The sequence below is a fragment of the Heterocephalus glaber genome, unplaced genomic scaffold (genome assembly GCF_053883595.1).
Source record: "Heterocephalus glaber isolate CG9 unplaced genomic scaffold, H.glaber_assembly_v1.0 deba00001610, whole genome shotgun sequence".
Classification (NCBI taxonomy): Eukaryota; Metazoa; Chordata; class Mammalia; order Rodentia; family Bathyergidae; genus Heterocephalus; species Heterocephalus glaber.
The window spans coordinates 11,815,225-11,836,453 of record NW_028258381.1 but is presented as its reverse complement, the minus strand read 5'-3'; the positions used below and the strand labels follow the sequence as shown (position 1 = coordinate 11,836,453).

The window sequence follows — 21,229 nt, the reverse complement described above, 5'->3', positions numbered from 1 at the left end:
GTACAAAATAAACCACCATTTGTAAATCCACCCTCCTGCCGATGGCCATCTTGTTCCTTTCCAGTCTGGGTCAGTAAAGAATAAACTGATAAGAACGTTTTTATCTTTCTTTTGCTCTTAATTAAAATTAAGGGGTGAAGCAGCTTAGGCCTGATCAAAGTTGTATGGAATTGCCAATTTTGCAGGGGTTTGTACCAGTTTGCAGTCCTGTCAGCGGTGTAGGAGAGTCCTGGTTGCCAAATATCCTCCTGGTCGCCTTCAGTCTCCCTAAGTTCATCGGCTCCAGTGAGGGGAGAGAGGCTGCATCTCCAGGGCTGGGTCAGGTTCTTCCTGATGTGGTGCTGGGGGCTCAGAGGACCCTGTTGTTGAGCAGAGATAAAGCCTCTTTCTGATGACAGATGGCTCCTTGCTGGACCTCTAGTTTCTGCAACTCCACTGTCTGTACCTGGACCAGCTCCCCGCAGTGAGTGGAATCATCGGCTACAGCAAACATGTACTAAGACAAATTCTAAAAAATTGAAAAACTGAAGCTCCCCGCTGGCTTCAATGTCTGCAGGGCTGGATCTGAATTTCCCCCTTTACAGAGCTCAGGACTGTACCCAGGCTAAATTGAAGCTGCTCTTGGTGATATTCCATGGTGGGTTTCTGAATTCCAAGCCCCTGCCTGCCTTGGCCTCGGCTTCGGGAGTCTCTGGGCATTCACTTTGTTGTACGGCTGTGTGCAGGTGTCTGCTCTGCTGCCAGGGAGGGTTGCAGCCCCTTCACTCCAGGTTCTCACAGCTTAGCACCAAACTGGCATGGGGAAGCCCCCGGGAAAGGGGCAGTGTTTGGGTATGGGTTCTCCCTCCTTGTCCTGGCTCTCTTGGACCTAACACACCATGCCAGTCTGCTGTCTCCATTCAAACCTGGGGTCACGTTGCTTCCCCTGCCCCTGGCCTCTCAGCCTCTGTCCTCTGGGGTCCCCACCAGGACAGGCCGCAGTGGGCATGTGCACCCACGGACTGGCTTATTCCTCTCTGGATTTACCCTCCTTGCATCTCTGCGTTCTCAGCTCTCTGATGATTAAACACAGGAAACAAACAAGAACAGCAGCCCCAGAAGTCTTTGGTTGTGTAGGTTTTCTAGCTCTTTCTTCTCAGGACAGGAATGGCAGGCTCTTGAGGCTCTTCTCGTGCTAAGAGATACAGGACACATACTGATTGATCTGTATATCATTAGCGATCTGTGAGTTACTGTAATCTTCTCCAGTTAGGCTGCTCTCAGATCTCTGGCTGATCCCAGTGATTTTTACAGCTGTGGAACTGTTTACAGCTGTGGCTACTGAAGCATTTTCCCCTTCCTTCCACAGGCACCAGTGTGACTGAGTGCAATGCTTCTGGGGCTCTGCCTTCCTGTTGCCTGGGATCCGCCTGGTACCTCTGTCCATCCCCAAGCCACCAGGAAGAAGCCGGAAGCCTGCTCCTTCTTGACCTTGGCGTGGCTCAGTCTTAGCATCTTCTCCTTGGACTTTAATGTTTGCAGAAAGTCTGCAACAAACAGGAGTCTTGGAGGAGAGGAGGAGTCGTTCCCTTGAGCGTTTCCTTTTCCATGGGGTGGTGAGTGACCTGCATTAGAATTCCCTGTCTTCTCTGGAACCTTGGCTACATCCGTGTTGGTGCCCAGATATGATTTCAAAAGTTATGAGTTCACCTTCTGTCATCATTGTGGCTCCAGTCCATTGGGCGGAGAGTAATTTTTCTGGGCCAGCATTTATCTAGCGTTGCTCCTCCACTATTTCTCTCCATGCCATTAAACTTAGGGAAAGTTTTTAAATCCACAGTTCACATGGCTCTGGCTGTTACATGGCAGGTGCAGCAGCTTATTCTTCTCTACATCAGCTGAGGAGTTAACCATCCTCTCCTCCCTTGGCATTGGGCTGAAGAAGTGAATGTTCCAGAATGTTCTGTGCCCTACGGCTCTTCTTTGGGACATCAGGTGGCTCTTGGTGTTGGTGAGCTTGTTTGTGAAATTCCTCATGGATCTTTGGAGTTTTTCTAACTTATTTAGATGTGGATTATCTTTCTGTGAAATGACGCCCTGTGCTGTTCAGCAGTTGAAATTATATTTTTTAAATTTTTATTTTGGCAGTGGCAGTCATAAAGAGAAATATTCTTTGCTGTCTGGACACCAGGATCTAGAAATGCTAATGCTGTGATGCATGTTGTATGTATCAGCATAATTAGAGAAGATGTTGGCATTTGAGGGAGAAATGCTACATTAATTAAGTAGAAGTTGGCTCTACAAGTCGGCAGGGTTCTACATTCATGGATCAAACATGTAGGCCTGAGATATTTGTGGCTGTACAGAACAATTATTCCCATAGCACTTACATTGTGTAAGGTATTATAAGTATCTAGAGATGACTTAGCAGGAGATTGTGCATAGGCTATAGGCAGGTGTGACTGTATTGTATGCAAGGGAATTGATCATGTGGATTTGGTATGGGTGGGGGGTCCTGGAACCAGTCTCCCATGGGTCCTGAAGAATGATTACACATTCCTCATGGGGAGCAGTTTGCTCTATTCTGCACAGCCTCAGGGCACCTCACAGGGCAGAGTTTGGCTCCTTGTAAAGAGATACTCCTCACACTGAAGGGGTATGGGGAGGTGATCATCTCCAGATGCTGGAGGTGCGTGGGCAAAGGCTCAGGGGCCGGGGTTCAGTTTCAATGAGAGGAGATGCTGATGGGACAATGAAAATAAAACTCTTCTGTCAGCTGGGTGACAGACTGGCAAAGAAAGAAAGAAATCTTGGGCCAGAGAGACTTGTATTCAAAAACACTGCAACAGGAGGAAAGGGCTGCTGCATGGGGAAGCGGTAGTTTTATGGGTTTGGCATCTAGCAGTGTGTGGGGAGGGTGGTACAAGAGAGAGAGGTGAACGCTGCAGTTGGGAGAAACCTTTGCCCACCTCACCGAAAGGTTGAGTAACTAAAGAGCTAAGCAGAATAGTTTCCTTCTGTAGAAAGAAGTAGACAAGCCTGGAAGGAACCAGGGGATCACCGTACCCGAGCTACCTATTCTCTGCTGGGCCAGAGCTTGGGTGTGGGGGAAGGTTGGTCAGTGTTCTGTCCTGGGCGATGGCTGAGGATGAAGGGCTTCATCTGGCCATCCACGAGACAGGCACTGGGAGTTTGGGGCCTGTGTCCAGCCTTGCCGTGGGCAGACAATCGTACCACGAATCCTGTCTCAGTAATGTAGGAAGATCGGAAAGATCAGTTCTTCCCAGTGAGCTAGCTGCCTTCAGGAAATTAAAAGAAAAAAGGAAATTCCTTGACCTTGTCAAAAGACGAAATTATAACAAATTGTCTAAAGATCTAATCAGCTTTTATTTATGACTCTAGGGTCCGGCAGTGCCTCATTTTGTAAAATACAATGAATGTGTCGAGGAGCTAGAAGAAGAGGCTGCATGACAGGCACAGAGGGGCTAATAAAAGGAGAAACAGCCCACAAAGAGGGTCGGTTGTTTCAGAGCTCCTTTGCCAATGTGGTTAATGGGGGATAAGGGTTCCTTGGTGCTCGGTTCAAAAGGACTGGAGTCCCGGGCTTGGGAAAGCTGGCGCTCTGCACAGCGCTGGCTGCTGACCTGGCCCTTAGCTCATGCAGCTCCATTCTGGTTTGGTCTGGTCCGCGGCAGCCTCGGGCAGGAGCTCAGTCCTAAACTGGGGCCTCGTATTAACCCTAACAGTCCTCAAGTAAAATCCAACACTGCCAAGACTTCCTGGGTGTTACCAGCTTCTGGGTGGAGAGCTGTGACCCGTGTCCAGGCATGCTCTAGACCCTAGCATAAACGTGAGGACTAAAACCTGACCCCTTTCAGAGGGTTTTGCAGTCTAATCTAGCAGTGTTCAGTGGAGAAGGACATTTGCAAAATTGCAGGTATAGACTGAATTGTCTTTTTTTTCTCAACCATATTTTTTAATAGTTAAAAACTTATTTTTTTAACTTACCAGTATAAATGTTCCTGACATCAAATATTCTAATATTTTTTCCAAAATACATGAGTTTTTCCCTTTCTTAGTGCCTATTAACTTGGGGCTTCGATGTATAAAATATACTTTGCTCATTTCCATCCCCCTATTCTCTCCCTTAGCCCCTCTGCCACCCCCTTCCCCTTCCTCTTGTCTAAAAATAGTGCTCTGTACTTTTAGGACATCTCTTTAGATTCCTCATCCTAGGCAGAATATGTGATATTTGTCTTCTGAGTGTGGCTTATTTCACTCAACATAATGATGTCCATTTCCATCCATTTTCCTGCAAATGACAGTTTTGTTCCACTTCATGGATTTTGTCTTGAGTTGGAAATGTGCGAAATCCAGGATGTCAGAGTAAAGGCGAGAGGTCAAAGGTCACGGTCACAGCTCAACTCCTTGCCATGACTTGCAGTTGCAAATGAGAGAAAGGACGTCCATCCCAACTGCAAAGAGTTTATTCTGAGCAAGTGATGAATGGGACTGGTACTTACTGATACTGAGAAAATTGTGGGCATAACAAGAGGGCTGCAGGGACCTCAGGGGTCCAGCTTGGACCTGTAAAGTTTGAAAGTCTGTTGGAGACACAGGTCACTTTTTCAAGTAGAATCTAGAATTCAGAGGTGGGGTCCAGACCAGAGAGATACACGCGGAGGTGACTTTGGGATCATCGCATTCAGGGGCCGTAAAGCTGACCCTGCAGGTGAGAACAGGACACTGGCAGAGCAGGACTAGCAGAGCTGTGGTCCTGGCAGACAGGGAGGGCCTGGGAGTGAGCGTGGGGCTGCTTTCCAAGTTAGCCCTCTGTGATCTGTGAGCAGGACTGCTCTGATTAGCAGAGTCGCGTTGTGTGGGTTTTGTGAGCCTCGGGCAGATTTTGAGTGGACTCAGTGCATCTCACTGGTATGTCCCTTTGTCCTCTATTCACTCTGCCCGGTGGCTAATTCATTCCCAGGGGACTCTGTGGGAATCAGATAGCTTTTTAGATGGACAATGAATCTGGGCAGAGAGATTTCATCATACATTAAAAGGCCCAGGCTCTGAAAAAGATAAAATGTCTAAGAGTAGGAATAAAATTATGTAAACATACTCATGCAACAAGTTCATAAGCAAGCTGGTTACTTGATATATCTGTCAGTCTTATCAAGAATCAGTGTCTACATCATATCCTGAAGCATCCATAGAAAATAAGGCTTAGGACCACATGGTAAATGGAGCTTATATTTATGAAACCACCCTACTGTAAGCAAAGAATGCTGGGTGGGTGCTGGAGATTACCTGTCTAGCCACCTACCACCCACCTTTCTAATACCTACAGACACTATCTATTCCTATACATATCTATAGATACATAGAGACATCCATAGCTATAGATACCTACGGATATCTACTTCTAAATCTAGGCATTTATAGATAGAAAGAAATGTTTGAAATATATGACTTAGGACAAAAATTAAAATCCCCCAGATGCTGGACATAAAGTGAGACATAAAACCCAGAGGAATATCACACGGTCCATGCAACAGGGACTCTGGGAGTTTGGGGCTGGCTGGAGGCCCCAAGGATGGGAATTGTGATTCCAGGTGGGAATGGGAGATTTGGATATAATTGCTCACAGGTCCAGTGACCTAGAACATGTGCCCTGCACAGAGCTTTAATCTGGGTTGTGTGTGGTGGTGGTAGAGGGGAGGATGGGCGATACCTAACTTGTGACATAAATGGACTTGGGGTTCCCATTTTGCCACATGTACCCGGAAGTGGGGAGGACCAGGGCCAGACACTGGTAGAGAGAAGTAACGCTGGGTGCTTGTTAATGATGGCAAGGCAGATTTATTCAGACAACCGCCCTGGGGCAGAGTCCAGCCAAACTGAGCTCCACCCCATCTAAGACAAAAGTGGCTGAGGTTTTCAGAGTGAGAGCAGAGATGGAACAAACTGGGCTAGGGAAAGTGAACAGCGCAACACAGGAGGCCCCGGAGTCGGTGGGGAGCTGGCAGCTTCTACCAGGGCAGGTGGAGAATCACTGAAACTGCAGTGTGATGTGGGAGGCCAGTCACTTACTGCGGTGTGGCAGCATGACATTTTCTTGAGCAAAGACTCACGGCAGGGGCTGGAGTCATCTTTAGGGAGCGGGTAAGGGTTGATCGGGCTCTGACCTCGTGACCTCTGTATTGCTCCGCAGCTCACAGAACTCGAATGTGGATGTGTAGAACGTAAAGGAAGCTCAGATTGCTCTTTAGGACAAGTCGGGGAACAAAAGAGTCCTCTCAAAATATAAAACTACATTATTATAAGATCACAATTAAAAATTATCACAAACTCAAGATTGAGCATAAACGAGAGCAAAGACAATGAGCCATATTTAAAAGGAGAAAAATGATCTGTGGCCCAACTGTAATTATAATTGAAGTCACAAAATGTAGAAAAAGAATACTGTTAGTAACTATGCCATAATGAAAACCAACAATTCCTTGAGAAATATACATTTCCATAATTGACCCATGCAAATCTAAACAGTTACATGTTAAAATTCATTCATTCATTTATTTATTTATTTAGAGTTTTTTGAGATAGTGTCTCACTATATTCAGGCTGGTCTTGGACTCACTATGTAGCCCGGGTTGTCCCTGAATTTGTGGGGATCCTCTTACCTCAGCCTCCTGAGTGCTGAGATTACAGGCATGCCTCACCACACCCAGCCAAAGATATTTATAGAATCAAACATTTAATTTAAAAAACTCTGCTAATACAGAAAAAAATCCAGATTATTTCCCAGGTTAATCTTTCAGGATTTGTATATGCAAAAATACAGAGATACCTCAAAAATGAAAGAAAGCCACTGTTTGGCCGTATGTATCATATAGGTATGTATGTTTTCAGAGGGAATCCTCATGTGATGTCACAGTCCAGTCTCAGATCCACCCACCTTTGTCCTGCCCTTGAACTAAATATCAAAATCTTGAGACTGCCTAATTTTGAGTCTAGTCACTAAATGCTTGAATTTTGAGTCTTTGAAGTCTGAGTTACTTGCTTTGTGTGACATTAAAAATCAACTTCACAGAAGATAATACATGACAGCTATTGAAGTGAGTTGAAAACCTTAGCAGAAATAACCCAGTTCTTTCGAAACATTTTTATTAAGCATACTCCATAGAGTTATGAATGATTTAAAATAAGAATTGCAACTGTGATCAGCAGCGAGGGAATATTTAACTACCCAGTGCTCCGTGAGATCCAGTGGACCATGCCAACATTTCTCATACTGGCTTGAGTAGCAGAACTTAATTAAATTGAAACATTTTCAGTGTAATTGCTGAAAATTGTGTTATCTCTGCAAAATAAATAGTAGGAGCAGCTAGGAAGCAAAACAACAAATACCCTGGATTGTGTGCTTACTTGGCCAGGCAGGACCGTGGATGTCCCCAGAGTATGCAAAGGACTGTTATGTCCCTTCTCATTAGCTGATCTTTTGCCTCAGCTTTTGCCTTCAAGTCCCCAAAGCCTGGCCAGGTCATGGAGGAGTACTGGACAAGGACTCAGAACACTGAATCAGTCTTAGAACTCCCCAGAAACACAGTGTGGGGTGGTGTCTTACATGGCAAGGGACAATTTGAAGATCAGAGCTGGGAATTATACCTGAAAATCAGATTTAGTCATTGCACCCCACTTCATTGGAAAAAGAACTTGACAGGCTAACACAAGCTGTGTGACACAAGGAGATTTAAAGCTTTTTATATAGTCAATGCAATTTGAGGGAGAAGAACAAGATAAATTCAGTAGTAAGGTAATGGCCCAAATGCTTTCCAAAGGTCATATTCACTTATTACAAATGAAATACACATTTCATTTGGAATCTCCTCATTGATGGGAGATGGAAATCAAATTCGTTGCGTGAACCATGGTGTTGATAATAAAAATGCATTGCCTATATTTATTTCTTGCATTGAGACCCAAGAGACATTTTCCCGTGCGTCTTTATGACAGCACATTAAAACATCATTCCCGTTCTCACAGGACAAACATGAAATTCAGAAGTCTTCTGGTAACCCTGTTTCATGTATGTGGATGCAACAAGGCCCAGGGCAGCTCAGCAGAATCAATCAGAAGGGAGCCACTGTTCTCCAGGGCACATAAGTAAGTCGGATGGGCTGGCCGCCTCTGAGTACTGAATTCATAGTCCCCATGGGGATGGAGGGCCAGCATCCTGAGATGTGTCTTACAAGTGTGCCGGCCAGTGATAAGACAGATGACAACGTTAGGGGCTAATCTCTGCTGAGAAGTGCCAGGAGCGAGAAACCATGGAGGGTGAAACCTTCTGTGGATGTGAGACATTTCTCATCTGAGATACCTGAACAGTACTGTACAAAAGACTTATAGAGAGATTTCTCTAAAATCCTCTCCTTAAACTATTTCTTTTTCAGCAGGTTAGTGCTCTTTTTCATTTCCTAAGGATAACTTTCTTTTTTCTTGTCAGTGCTGGAGACTGAACCCAGGGCCTTCACACTGAGCTACATCCCCAGCCTTTTTTTATTTTTATTTTGATACAGGGTCTCACTAAGTTCCTCGGCTGGGCTCAAACTTGAGATCCTCCTGCCTCAGCCTTCCAGAGTGTTGGGATGTCAGAGGTGAGCCACCACCTCCAGCTCTGGTTGGTTTTTTTTGGGGGGAGCAGTCTGGTTGCAGACCAAGGACTATCAGCTGAAAGCGGCATTTAGGCAGACTCTGTCCATCAGATCAGTTAGGGAGGAGGTACTGGTGACACAGCTGCCCACAGCTGGATTCTTCCAGTGACCAGCAGAAGGGACCCACACTGGGGCAGCTTCAGGGCACCTAGTCTAGGGGATATGCTGGGATTTCCCGCTATTCTTGCAGGACTCTGCCACAGTGTTTTTGAGGGAAGGATTAACTGGTTACCTCATGAAGTTACAATGAGGACAGTAGTAATTGCAATTTATTTTTCAAGTCCTAAATGTTTCCAGGATTTTCAAGGACCTTCTAATCTATCATCTAAGCATCATCATAGCTCTTTGAAGTAAATATAATGCATATTTTCCAAATCATGAGACAAAATGTAAAGATGGTGATAACTTGTCCAGAGCTGCACAGTTACTGAAGAGTGGTATGGATGAGCTATGTCCTTCTGAAATTTGCATGTTGAAACCTTGGCCCCAAATAGGACAGAATTTGGAAATAAGACCTAGCAAGAGGCCATAAAGTTTAAAGGACATCACAGAGGTGGGGCTCCAGCCTGATGGGGCTGGGCCCTGATTACAAGAGGAGGAGACATGGAGATGGGTTCCTCTCTCCACCACGGGAGGACATAGCGAGTTGTTTGCAAACCAGGAAGGGAACCTTTGCCAGGCACCACCCAGTGTATTCCAGGTCTCCAGAATAGTTAGAAATAAGTTTCTGTTGTGTAAACGACAAAGTCTGTGGCATTTTGATATGGCAGACTAAAAGAACAACGCAGGAATGCAAAAGCAGGATTTAGACTCAGTCCTTATATCGCCCAGGAATAATTGACCTCGGAGGCAATGATAACTGACAGTGTGTGACATCATTTATGTACTCTTCACCATGCTCTCATGCCATCAAAACTGAGGGAACCAGGCCTTGTTTGTTCAAAAATACCTGTAATGGGGCCGGGGATTTAGCGCAGTGGTTTCGCCGCCTGCTGCGCAAGCACAAGGACCCGAGTTCAATCCCCGGTACCAAAAAAAAAAAAAAAAAACCTGTAATGTTTGTTCAAAACTCCCTGTTTGAACTGAATCATGTTTCAGTCTTATGACTGAAGCAGAGAGAAAAGAACATCATAATTATTTTTAAAACCTGGGTGCTTTCACTTGAAGAATATCCAGGTACAGGATAGCCAATCACCTTCAAGCAAGAATGAAAAATAAATTCTTTTTTGTCTCATGCCAAAGGTCCCTTGTGTAGTGCCCAAGACCAAAAAGTCCTACCTGTGTTGGATCGATATAAAAGTTACATGGTGGTATCTGTAAAAATCCTGAGAAGAATGAACTTTCCAGAGATATGAAGTCACTTTACAAAGAATGAGATATTTGACATGAGCTCAGGTTTAATGTTGAGAATTAGAACTACATGTTTCAAGTTGTAAAATTTCATGTTTCCAGAACCTAAGGTTACAGCATCCAAAGAAGGTCTGGTGGTTCCAAATGACATTTTTATTGTTCTTTTCCCAAATGAATGATTTCTAAAGCAAAATATCTTCCTAGGTGAACACTATGGTGAGACCCTGTCTTAGTCACTTCCTGTTGCTATGACAAACGATCTGAAATCCACAGTTTAAAGGAGTAGGCATTTATTTTTAGCTCACAGTTTTGGTGGGTTCCCTTCACAGTTACTCCATTCCAAAGCAGAAACAGTCTGGTGGAAGAGCCTGGTGGAGGATAGCTGCATACTCCATAGCAGCCAAGAAGTAGAAAAAGAGGAAGAAGGGAGGAGCCAGGGAAAGGAAAACTCCAAGGTCACTCACTATCTCAGGGACCACTTCCAACCAATAGCATTCAGATATGAGCTCCTCAATGGGTGAATCCCCTGATGAGTATAGCATCCCAATGACCCAGTCACCTTCCAAAAGCCACACCTATGCATACGTGAGCCTTTGGAGAGCATTTTAGATCTAAATCATAACACCCCCAAAAGAGCAGGATGCAGTATTTGGGTGTAGGGGCAGCTTACACCCCTTAGGAAGTGTAAGCAGACTATTCCCTCCAGTCATGTTGCAAATCATATGGCACATGGAGCGACTGTTCTTTGGGTTAGTGGAAGAGAAACCCTTAAGAAGCATTTTGCTAAGGTGGCTAGTATATAAGCAAATGTTTCTTGGACATTAATTCTAAACTGTGAGGGTGATTATCATAGTTGAGAGCTGCTGAGAGCCTGGAGTGCAGCAGGCACCCCATCGATGAGTGTTAGGATTCTCACCATCACTTTACACACCCACCTGCAGTACTGAGGCTGTGCTGTCCTGTGTTTGTGGAGCTCATCATGTACAGCCGGTGCCTGATCTGGACAGAGCCTTTGGCTCTCAGTGTCCTGGCTGCTGTGTGGCAGCCCAGCTCAGTGGCAAGAGAGCCACTTAGTAAATAAGACTCAAGTGTTGTGTAATAATGTTCAGCAGTGGGAGGCAGTGATTATGGATCCTGAGCGGAAATCAAGGAGTTAGGTTTCCAAATCAGCAGATGTTTGGAAACTCCTCTGCTTTTATTTATTTTGTGAGTGAGAAAGGGTACTGGTATGACTGTTTTTTCCTTTGTGAATCACTAGAAAATTGCTTCATTGCCACTTCTAGACTTTTATGCATGCAAAGCTGCTTATTCACTGTTTTACTGTTTGTTGATATGCATTGGACTCTAAGGAAAATTTCCCAAAATTTTCAGTTACTGTAGCTGCAGTACATTGCAGGTTCACAAGGAATTAGGCCTGTCTTATGATGTGTTTATTTTTCTCCACCCTCTCTCCAACGACGGAGGCAGAGCTGTGGCTGGGTCAGAGGCCCTGTGCCCGTCAGTGCACATGGGTTAGTACTGCAGCCGGTCGACCTGCGTGAGCTCGGGGAGCAGAGTACCCTGTATGACAGGACTGAGAGGCCTCAGGGGACATACCCCTGACTGGCATCCACTCAAAGAACAGGATCCTTAACTGCTTGAACAGGATCCTTAACTGCTTGGTCCTATTCAGATGCATAGAGGAGCAGAGGTAGGATATTTTCCTGTCTGAAGTATGAGACATACCCACTCGTACAAGAGAAGCTGCCTATTCTGGTCCAGTGAGGGTTCCAGGGCAAGCAGCCCTCATGCTCCAGGTCAGGTAAACACAGGTAAACTTGGCTGAGTCTTGTGGCCATGTTGTGAAGACAAGCATTGCTGAAACTGCACAGGATGTTTATGTATAGCTTTTTGATTTGTTTAAATAAGAGAATCAGACAAAATCAGCACACAGACAGCAGCTCAAAGAACTGTAGTGAAGCAAGAGCCAAAACACTTTTTGATTGTAAAGAATTAGACAAGTTAGGGGAATGTAAGGTGAACATTCAGTGTTCACATGTGGCTGTACAATCCTCACTTTAATGAATTTGAATCAGTATCTTTTCTTTTGGAAGTTTCATGCCTCAGAAGTCTAATATTGTAGCAAACATTGCATATCTCTAAGAATGGGTGCAGAAAATTTCCCACAGTAATTTGGACCTGGAACTTTTTTCGCCTGACCTTTTCATGGAGCAGCGGCTTCTCTCATGTCCCAGGAGGCCCTGGAGTAGAGGTTTATGCCCGTGGCTTGCTTTTCTTCTGACTCTTAATTCTATTTGACGTCCTTGTCCACGAAGTTCTCATGATGCATAATGATTTATGGAGGCATTCTTCACAGAGCTGGTTCTCTGGGAAGCCTGTGTTTGTCTTAGTCGTGTTCTGTTGCTATCACTGAGTACCGAGGACTGTGTGGTTCCTAGAGAATAAAGGTTTGTTCAGCTTGTGGTTGAAGCTGGGAAGGTCAGTGACTGGGCAGCTGCCCTGGTGAGGTCCCTCCTGCTGGCAGGTGTCTGCGCAGGGTCCTGAAGTAACACAGGGCATCATGCGGCAGCATGGACCGTCCTAGTTCAGGCCTCTCCTCTCCCACTGGGTCAGGTCCTCACCTTTAGTTCCTCGCTCAACCTTGATTACTTCCCAGAAGCCCCACCTGCAAGTCATCAGATAACGTTTCCACCTTTCCATTATCTCCTGATTGGGGCTCAGTTGGAGCCTGAGTCTTCATGGCTATGTTTAAACCACAGCAGCCCCTCTCTGTTCCTGAGTGAGGACAGCCTGTCCATGTGGCTAAAGCAATCGATTGCATTAAGCATGGCATGAAATAAGCAACTCTTACAAGGAGAATGATTTAAATTAACTCTTAATTGATGTTATTAGGAGTTCATAAATTTTCGATAATTACTAAATTTTAATGCAGATCCATGAATAAATAAATGGCTATTGCAAGACAAAAGCTGATAGCAGAATACTATCATTCAGGAAATAAAAAGAAATTTAAATATGTACTTGCTATCTGTCTAAATTAATGTAATTACTTTTTGTTTTAATGTCATGATTTACTTTTATTTTACTTTCTAATTCGATGCCTGTTGGGTATGATACTTGAGTCAGGTCAGTATAGGGGAAAACCTAGAAGGTCAGCCAAAGATAAGAGAACAAAAGCAGAAAAGAAACAATTGTTGGGAAGAGCTACCCAGCTAGATCCAGTGATTCACAGTGAATCCATGTCCTTGTCTGTAGGATGCTTCAAGAAAGAGTCCCTTCTCCACAATAATCACGTTAGCATCGCATCAGGAATAGTGTGTACACATGCATTATCATTAACATTATCACTAATGTCATTGGGAATAAATGTGGGAGATAATGTGATCTATGAAAGTCCAATGTTAATGATATGCAGGGTGTCCTCAAAAACCATGTCTTTAATTGTGCGTTCATGGCTCCCTCAATGTTCTGAATCAATTCAAAATGTTTACGTTCTATGGTCATTTTGACTTTGTCAGAAGTTGCCCAATGTCAGGTCCTGTGAGTAAGGTGGATGAGGACACAGCATCATGTTTTCACAAGCTCCCTTTCCATTGGATGGCACACAGCAGTGGCTTTCACCTAATTTTTGATCATGTCTTGTAAAGCCATGAAAGACGACGATTTCTAGAGCAGCTTCAGAATGTGGCAAGAATGATGGGATAAGCATCTTAGAAACGAGGAGGAGTGTTCCGAAGGGGATCAGTAGCTATGTGTCTTTTACTGTAATAAATTTATAAAATTTTAGAGTTCACTGTATATTTTGATCACCCCTTATAAATCTGGAGATTTTAAATGAAAGGAAAATCTCATCCTGTGAATTTGCCCATGCAGCCTTAATGACATTTTTCCATGTGTCCTAGAGTGAGTGTATGGAGGCCCTGTAGGAAAGAACTGTGTTGTCCTCTGTTCCCCTGCTTAGCACCAGACATCCTCACACTGTGCATCATCTCTTGTTTACTATAACCAAGGAGATATAGCAATTTGATGATTACAGTGTTGCAAGCCAGATCACTGGGATGGAGTTCTAGGGCCAGAATCATGGAAAGAATTAAGTTTTTGACCCGAGGTACTGCTGTACTCACAGAAAACCAGGTTCAAATTCAAAGTGACACTTCCTTTTAAGAATAAGCCAATTTACTTAGCATCAGATGACACTGGGCACATGGAACTCTCAGGGTGCTGGTCTGAGATTTCAGACCCAAAACTCTAACAAGTGAAGAAGAGAAGACACAACTCCATGCGCCCCATCAGGTTGCTAAGCAGATGTTTTCGGGGATTCTGTGAAGGTGCCACTTCATATCACTCAGGATGTCCCATCACTGAGCCCAGCAATAGTGGCCTAGTTCAGGCTACTCACCCAGACTAGTTTTCCTATTGCAATTACGAAACTACAAACTGCAAAAGGCAAATGAACAAATAAAAAGTTCCCAAATTAAAAAGGCTCTCTATTTGTGGTACCCAGAGTGTAGGTAAAGATGTATGTTTGTTGTTATTGTTGTTTTAGTCAATTATTTTGCTCCTTTCTTTACCACAGAAGAAGCAGTGATATGAGATTTTTCAGGGCAGCACCCTGAGCACAGTGATGAGAGCTGTGGAAATGGGTGGGCCATGCTCAGTGCTTTAGCCACTGTCTCATCGCTGGAACAAAATACCCTGTACTTGAAATGTAAAGGTGAAGATTTACTTTGGCTCAGTTTCCAGTGCGTTAGTCCATGGTTCCCTGGCTCCAAGGTAGAAATGGCAGGAGGACTTGACGGAGGATAGCTCCTCGCTTCATGGCAGCCAGGAAGCAGAGGAAAGGGAGAAGCCAGGGACAAGAACAAACCTCCTGGGTCACCCCAGTGACACCTCCCACCAGGCCCCACCTCCTAACCACACATTTAGCCCTGAACTCCTCCATGGTGAATCCTCTGATGAGTATGGCATACAATGATCCAATTCTCCTTCGAATATACTAGACTTCTGGGGCTGATTTTAGATCTAAGCCATAACAGTGGAGGTTAGAACATCCTGGAATGTGTTAGTTCACTGTGGTGGACTTATTTGACTTGCCTCAATCCTTGGGATGGTTACTTCTTTTTAAAAAGTGATATTGTCCTAAAAAAGCAATTTTGAAGGTGTACTTTTGAAGCCACCTAAAATACTTTGGACTGATACATAGTAGAGGTGAGTTAGAGTAAAGCCATAGAGTCATCTTTTATAATAACTGAACCAAGAAAGGATTTAGATCAAAATATCCACAGGGATAGGATGCAGATTCTTTGAGAAATCTACAGTGATCACTGCACAGTGGAGAAATAGTGTGTGTGCACACGGTCCCTCCTGACTCTTCTTCCCAAGCAGACAAGCTCATTCGCCTCCCAGTGTGACAAGTGTCTGTATCTGTAACCCCGTGAGACTCACCACAGAGGCCAAGAAAACCTACGCTATTATTCCAATGTCTCTTTGGTGTTGGGAAGTGCTTTTGGGTTTGATTCTGTTAGCCTCACAGGATCTCTTGTGAGGAATCATAATTTGCCTGTGAAGCACCACTGAGGTTGTTGTTGTGAAGTGGGAGAAATCTGTGTCTGCAGAGTGACCGTTGGTGGGGAGTCCTCTCGACACCAAAACGCTGTTTTGTTAGCACTGAGCCTCAGACAGACATCTTGGGGCCCTGTCTGAGACCTGCTCCTTCAACGTCCTGTTCTGCATTTCAGGCTTTTCATGGTGAAACCATAGGATATCACTTTCAGTTTCACGAGTGCGTGGACAGCCGTAATTACGGGTGCTGTTGTTTAAATTATGTGTTGTATGTGACCATGTTGGTTTCTATGGCATCATAGATAATTAACAGATAGCATCCTAGGAATTGTTTACTTTAATCGCCTCTCTTTAGAAAAGTGGAAATTATGGCCCAGGGAGGGGGACAGACGTGACTTCCCTGAGGTTATGCGTCTGCCCTATGCCAGACCCAGGGTGCCTATGCCAGAGTCTCGAAGCCCACCACTCCTCCACGCTGTTCCCTTATTCTAGGGCTTTTGCAGCCGTTTCATGGTCCGCTAATGAGTAGCAATGTATATTCATCACTAGCCATGCAGTGGATTCAGTAACGTGGAGTAACCATCGCCCAGGGACATACTTACAGGACAGTCTTTTGGGAGTGGATTGTATCTGCACCATTCAGTGCTGCAGCGGAGCCCACCATCTCTGAGCAGTGTGGCCTGACTTGTGGAGCTATGACAGCGTGGGGATGAGTAACTTCTGGAGATTCCCAGGTGTAAATACCGCTGAGCTTTAAATGCCTCACAGGCTGAGGAGTCCGAATCGGCGCCCTCGGAGGACCCTTACTTCCTCATCTTGCAGTCGGCTGTGGCCATAGCCACCCAGTGCCCACGGTTTCAGGTCTGAGTAGGCCGGTGGGTCCCACGTGCAGCTTAGCGCTGCTGCTGCCTCCTCCTTTGCCACCCCCTCCACAACACAAAATGACCCACTCCTCCTGTGTCCCCTGGCTCACGGGTCCCCATCTAACCCACTCCACAGCCAAACCCAGGACTTAGCCTGTTTCCCTTGTCTTACACACAAACCCACCCCAGTAAGTTAGCCCCTGCCTCTGGTCTGACCCCGCCAGACCTCTGAGCTCTCTCCACCTCTGCTCATGGTCTCGCCCCAAGTCTCCTCCTTCCATCTGTCCATCTGTCCTCTGTAAGGTGGACAGGTGGACTTCTCCAAGATGAACTCTGCTCCGCTTATCCCCCCCCCCCAGATCTCTCCTGGTCCCCATCACCAGGCAGAGCACACGCGGAGCTTCTCGGTCCCAAAGTGACCCTCGGGGTCACTTTGTCCTGGACGTGCTCTGCTCGTCCCCAGCTTCCCGATTTGGCTGTGGCCCTGAGGACAGAGCTCATGCCGGAGCACTGTGTGGCTCTCTCCTGACCATGCTGTGCTGTGTGCTACCGCTCTGCTTGTCTCTGGCACTGAACTGCAAGTCCCATGTCAACTTGGTCATCTCAGGGCCCTCGGTGCCTGGAGAGTGGTGATGTGCCGCCTGTCCCTGTGCTCCCTGTGGGCTGAGTTAATTCATTCTCTTCCGACACAGGATCCGTGCATTTTCCCTGCTTGCTGCACATGTAAATCTCCCTAAGCATTGCTTGACAGTCTGAGAAGCAGGCTTCCTGATCACCCTGACACCTTGGCAGTTTAGCCCTGGATGAGGTAAAATATTATGATACAAATATCTGATTGTTTTTCTTTGAAGGAATAATTAGCAGTTTGACAGCTTGCATATGTGAATTATTCAGTGTGAGGCTGTAAATTTCCTACCTGCATAATTTCACTCTAGCTTGCAGTGAGCAGAGGGTCCCTGTTAGTGTGTGGATGTCTCAGAAGACGTTGGCTTGTTATCTGCAAGGTGTTTTCAGAGACCAGCAAGCTACAGAGACGGTTTTGTCTTTGAACAATAGACCCTAAACGGGTCCCTGCGCGGTGTAAGTCCTCCTCTGGAGACCTAATGTGAGGAAGTGGAAAGGGTGCACGCTGTGGAATGGAGTGACTTCCTGGGCTGTGAATCCTGCGCCGGACTCTGCGCTCTGTGAATGTTGAGGAGTCACGTGCATCTGAGACGCTAAGCTCCTCATAGTGAGCTGGACGCTGACGCTGCCTGTGTTGGAGATCAGGGTCTCGATCTTTTTGGCACCAGGGACCGGTTTTGAGGAAGACAGGGACGTGGTTTTGCGATGATTCACAGGCGCGTAAACCCAGACCCCTCGGGTCCACTGCAGGGTCCTCTCCTGCAGGAATCTGATGGCCCATCGGACAGGAAGGCGTCCAAAGCTCTGCTGCTCACCCATTTCTAACAGGCCACAGACCTCTGCTGTAGCTGTTGGCAGCGGGGAGTTGGAGATAGGGTCAGGTGAGCTGCCCTACTCAGCGGACAGAGCCTGGCCAGTTCGCCTCGAGAGAATCTCAGTACTGTCCCAAGGGCACGCACTTTGAAAGGTGGGCGTTGTGATTATTGCGGTTGGCAAGGTCAACAGATCATGAGGTAACTGCCGCTGAAAGGATAACGTGCTCTACTCACTCAACCCAAGAGAAAGGGGACACGGGCATCTAGACCACGAGCAAAGTCCTCAGTGGGTCGGATGCAGAGGGAGCTGGAGGGAGACAGAGCAAAAGCCTCACTTGGGGTTGCCACAGGACGCGAAAGGGGCTGAGGCAGAGCCTTGTTTGAAGGCTTAGGGTGGATCAGGATTGGCCAGGTGGGTTGACTTCAGCAGGCTCAGGGCACGCGGCTGCCCGGGCAGCCTGGAGCCTAGTACCTGCCCTGGCGTGGAGAGGACAGGTGGACAGTGGCCCACAGTGTGAGGACCCCTTGGAGGCCGGGGTGGGGGAGGCGCTCTGATTTGTTTTCGCTGAGAAGTGGTGTCCTCCTGGACTGGGTGAACTCTCTGCTGTCTGCAGGAGTCCACAGTCCCCAGAAGGGACAGTCCTTGTGCAGTCAGCAAGGCCTCAGGTGTCGCAGCATCAGGACATGGAAGATGAAAGATAAAGAGCACAGTGCGTTGCTCTGAGTGAGGGAGAAATCTGATGCATGTTGTGTTCTGTGTGCAGGACGCCCTGCCTGACCAGTCAGGACTGTGGCTGAGGACAGGGACCCAGGGGGCGAGTAGTGTGCAGATTTCCCACTTGTGCTGTCAGTGTCTGGGGAGCAGACCGTGGCCCAGCAGGAGGTGAGGAGGCTGGCGGGGTCCCCGCCTCCATACACAGCCTCTGCCTCAGTCACTTTCATGTCGCTGGGACACTGCGCATCAAATGCAGCTTAGAGGAGGGTTTGTTTGGGCTCACGGTTTCAGTGCACAGTCGGTGGCTCCAAGGCTGGAAGGGCAGGTGGAAGCGCCCGGCCGAGGAGGGCTGCTCACAGCATGGGGATCAGGAAGCAGAGGGAGAAGGGAGGAGCAGGAGAGGCGGAAGCTTCCCAACCCGCCCCCCAGTGACCCCTCCTCCGAACAGGTTCCACTCCCAGCAGCACTTTGGGTCATGGAGTCATCAGGGTTTAATCCACTGGTGAGCACAGCGCCCCCACCTGGTCACCTTCCGAAAGCCCCGCCTTGAACACGTGAGCGGCGGGGTGGGGGGCGGCACTGGATCCAAACCATAACCCCCCTGACAGGATCTCCAGGGCCCACGCTTTGCAGCGGCAGCAGGAGACGCGAACCTCCGGAGCCGGCGTGGACTCGCGCGGCCACGCAGGACTCCTTTCTGTCCCGGGTCCCCCAGTCCCGAGACACGTGCGGGTCAGGGCCCTTGCCACACTCTGGGCTCAGAAGCTGCACCGCCCTCCTGTTTTCCGACTTAGGACCACCTCGCCCTAGCTCCTGTCCAAGCCTTCGCTCATTGTCCCACTTAAGACCTTGCCAGAAAATCAACAGCTGGCTCGGCGTCTCCGTCCATCCCAGGCGGATGCAGCCATCCCGGACGGGAAATCTGCTAGAAAATGAGCGTTTAGTTTCTCTGGCCATCCCGGCATTTCCATCCCAGTGGAATTGCGGGGCGCCCGGAGTGGGGAGCCTCGCGCCCGGGGTGACAGCACCCTGGGGAGACTGAGCACAGCACCACGGCGTGGTGCCCAGGAAGACCGGGCACAGCCCCACACCGGTGGCTGGCTTGTGCCTGCCGAGACAGAAGAGCCTCTGCCTCGACCTCCTTCAAGGCGGGCCCCTCCTCCTGCCGTGGAGCTGCATGGTTAGCAAATGCTCGGCAGTGACTCAACAGCCTGATGCGCCACCTAGTGTCCGCGCTGGAACTGCAGCTCGAGCCAGCCGCTGCGCCGGGAAGAAGGGCGGGGGGGAGCCGGAGTCCTGGTGATGTCCTGGTAAGACACAAAGCCTTTAATTAAATGAGAAAAATGAGATTACGTGAGAAATGCTATAAAGCAGGTTTAAGAACCCGGTGTGGTGGGCCATACCTACAAGCCAAGCACTTTGAGAGGCTGAAGCAGGAGGGTTGCAAATTCAAATGCAATGCAGTGACCTAGCCAGACCCCGCCTCAAAATGAAAACATAAACAGGGGTCCGGGGGTGGCTCATTGTGAAGGCCCAGGGTTCCATCCCCAGTACTACGGGAAAAAAATATGTTCATGAACTGTTATCCTTCTGTTTGCTGTTTATTTATTATACGTGGACAAGACAGCCACTGCTGTCCAGTTTCGGATGAGGACGAGGGGTCTCACAAAGGTGGTTTCCCAAAGCCATGCTGCCTGCCTGGGGACACGCAGTCGGCCTTCGGCATTGTCTTCAGGCTACGGGGCCCACGTGTTCCTCTTGCACGGGCCGGGTCCGAGCCACGCGCTGCTGAGCGACTTTGCCATCCTCCTGACATCAGGGAGGAACAACCCGACAGCACAGCTGGCTGCAGGCGTGGCTGCCATCCGCGCAGCCCGTGCGGGGCCGGGCCGGGCTATTCGGGGCTCTGATCTGTCAGATGTGCACGGCTCAGGAATGTCCTGCTCCGGGACAGTCTCACGGGACGCCGAGGCATCTGTGACCCCTCTCTGAGCTGAATGCTGCTGCGTGGTCCACGGCTGTGTCACCAGGCCTGCCTGAGGGGACGGAAGGGTCCCTGCAGCCGAGGTTTCAAGTAGAAAACTGCATCTTTTCCTCAGCAACGCTGTAAACATAGAAATAAAAGATTGTGTATGTGAAAAGCTTGCTTAATTAGGTTCTTTTTCAATAATGGGCACTGAACCCAATGTCCTTGCACTGAGCTACATCTCCAGCCCTTTCTTTATTTCTTTAGAGACAGGGTTTTGGTAAGTTGCTGAGTTGCCCAGGCTGGGCTTGACTTTGCAGTCCTCCTGCCTCAGCCTCCCAGAGTGCTGGGATTACAGAAGTGCACCAGCCACCTTAGGTGTTTAATAATTAAGCCTGTACCGTATTCTGAGCTGCCCCGAGGAGACTCTTCTTTCCTCCTTAGATTTTGTCATCTCTGAAATTGGATGTGTTTTGCAGGTGGCGGTTGAAGAAAACATCAGGTTGTAGTTTACTGAGAGTTTTGTTTCTCTCATGGAAATGTTCAGTAATAATCTTTCTTATCACCAAGGAGACGCCAGGCTCAGTTGGACCTCACACTGCTTGTCATGAGGCAGGAATCAGGAGGGGGCAATCAGCACTTCT

At 47.5% G+C, this 21,229-nt stretch overlaps 1 protein-coding gene across 5 annotated transcripts in view; it reads left to right on the top strand.

Moving 5' to 3' along the window:
* The window catches only part of Vwc2 (von Willebrand factor C domain containing 2), a 133,859-nt gene that overhangs the window by 59,308 nt on the left and 53,322 nt on the right, over positions 1–21,229 (top strand). The window contains exon 3 of one of the 5 annotated variants that reach the window (XM_087196082.1): positions 1,349–20,211. The exons of the other annotated variants lie outside the window; for them this stretch is intronic. Within the exon in view, the coding sequence (XP_087052208.1) occupies positions 1,349–1,491 (143 nt within the window). The 3' untranslated portion in view covers positions 1,492–20,211. Of the gene's footprint in view, positions 1–1,348; positions 20,212–21,229 lie in introns of those variants that run through there. 5 annotated transcript variants of the gene reach the window in all.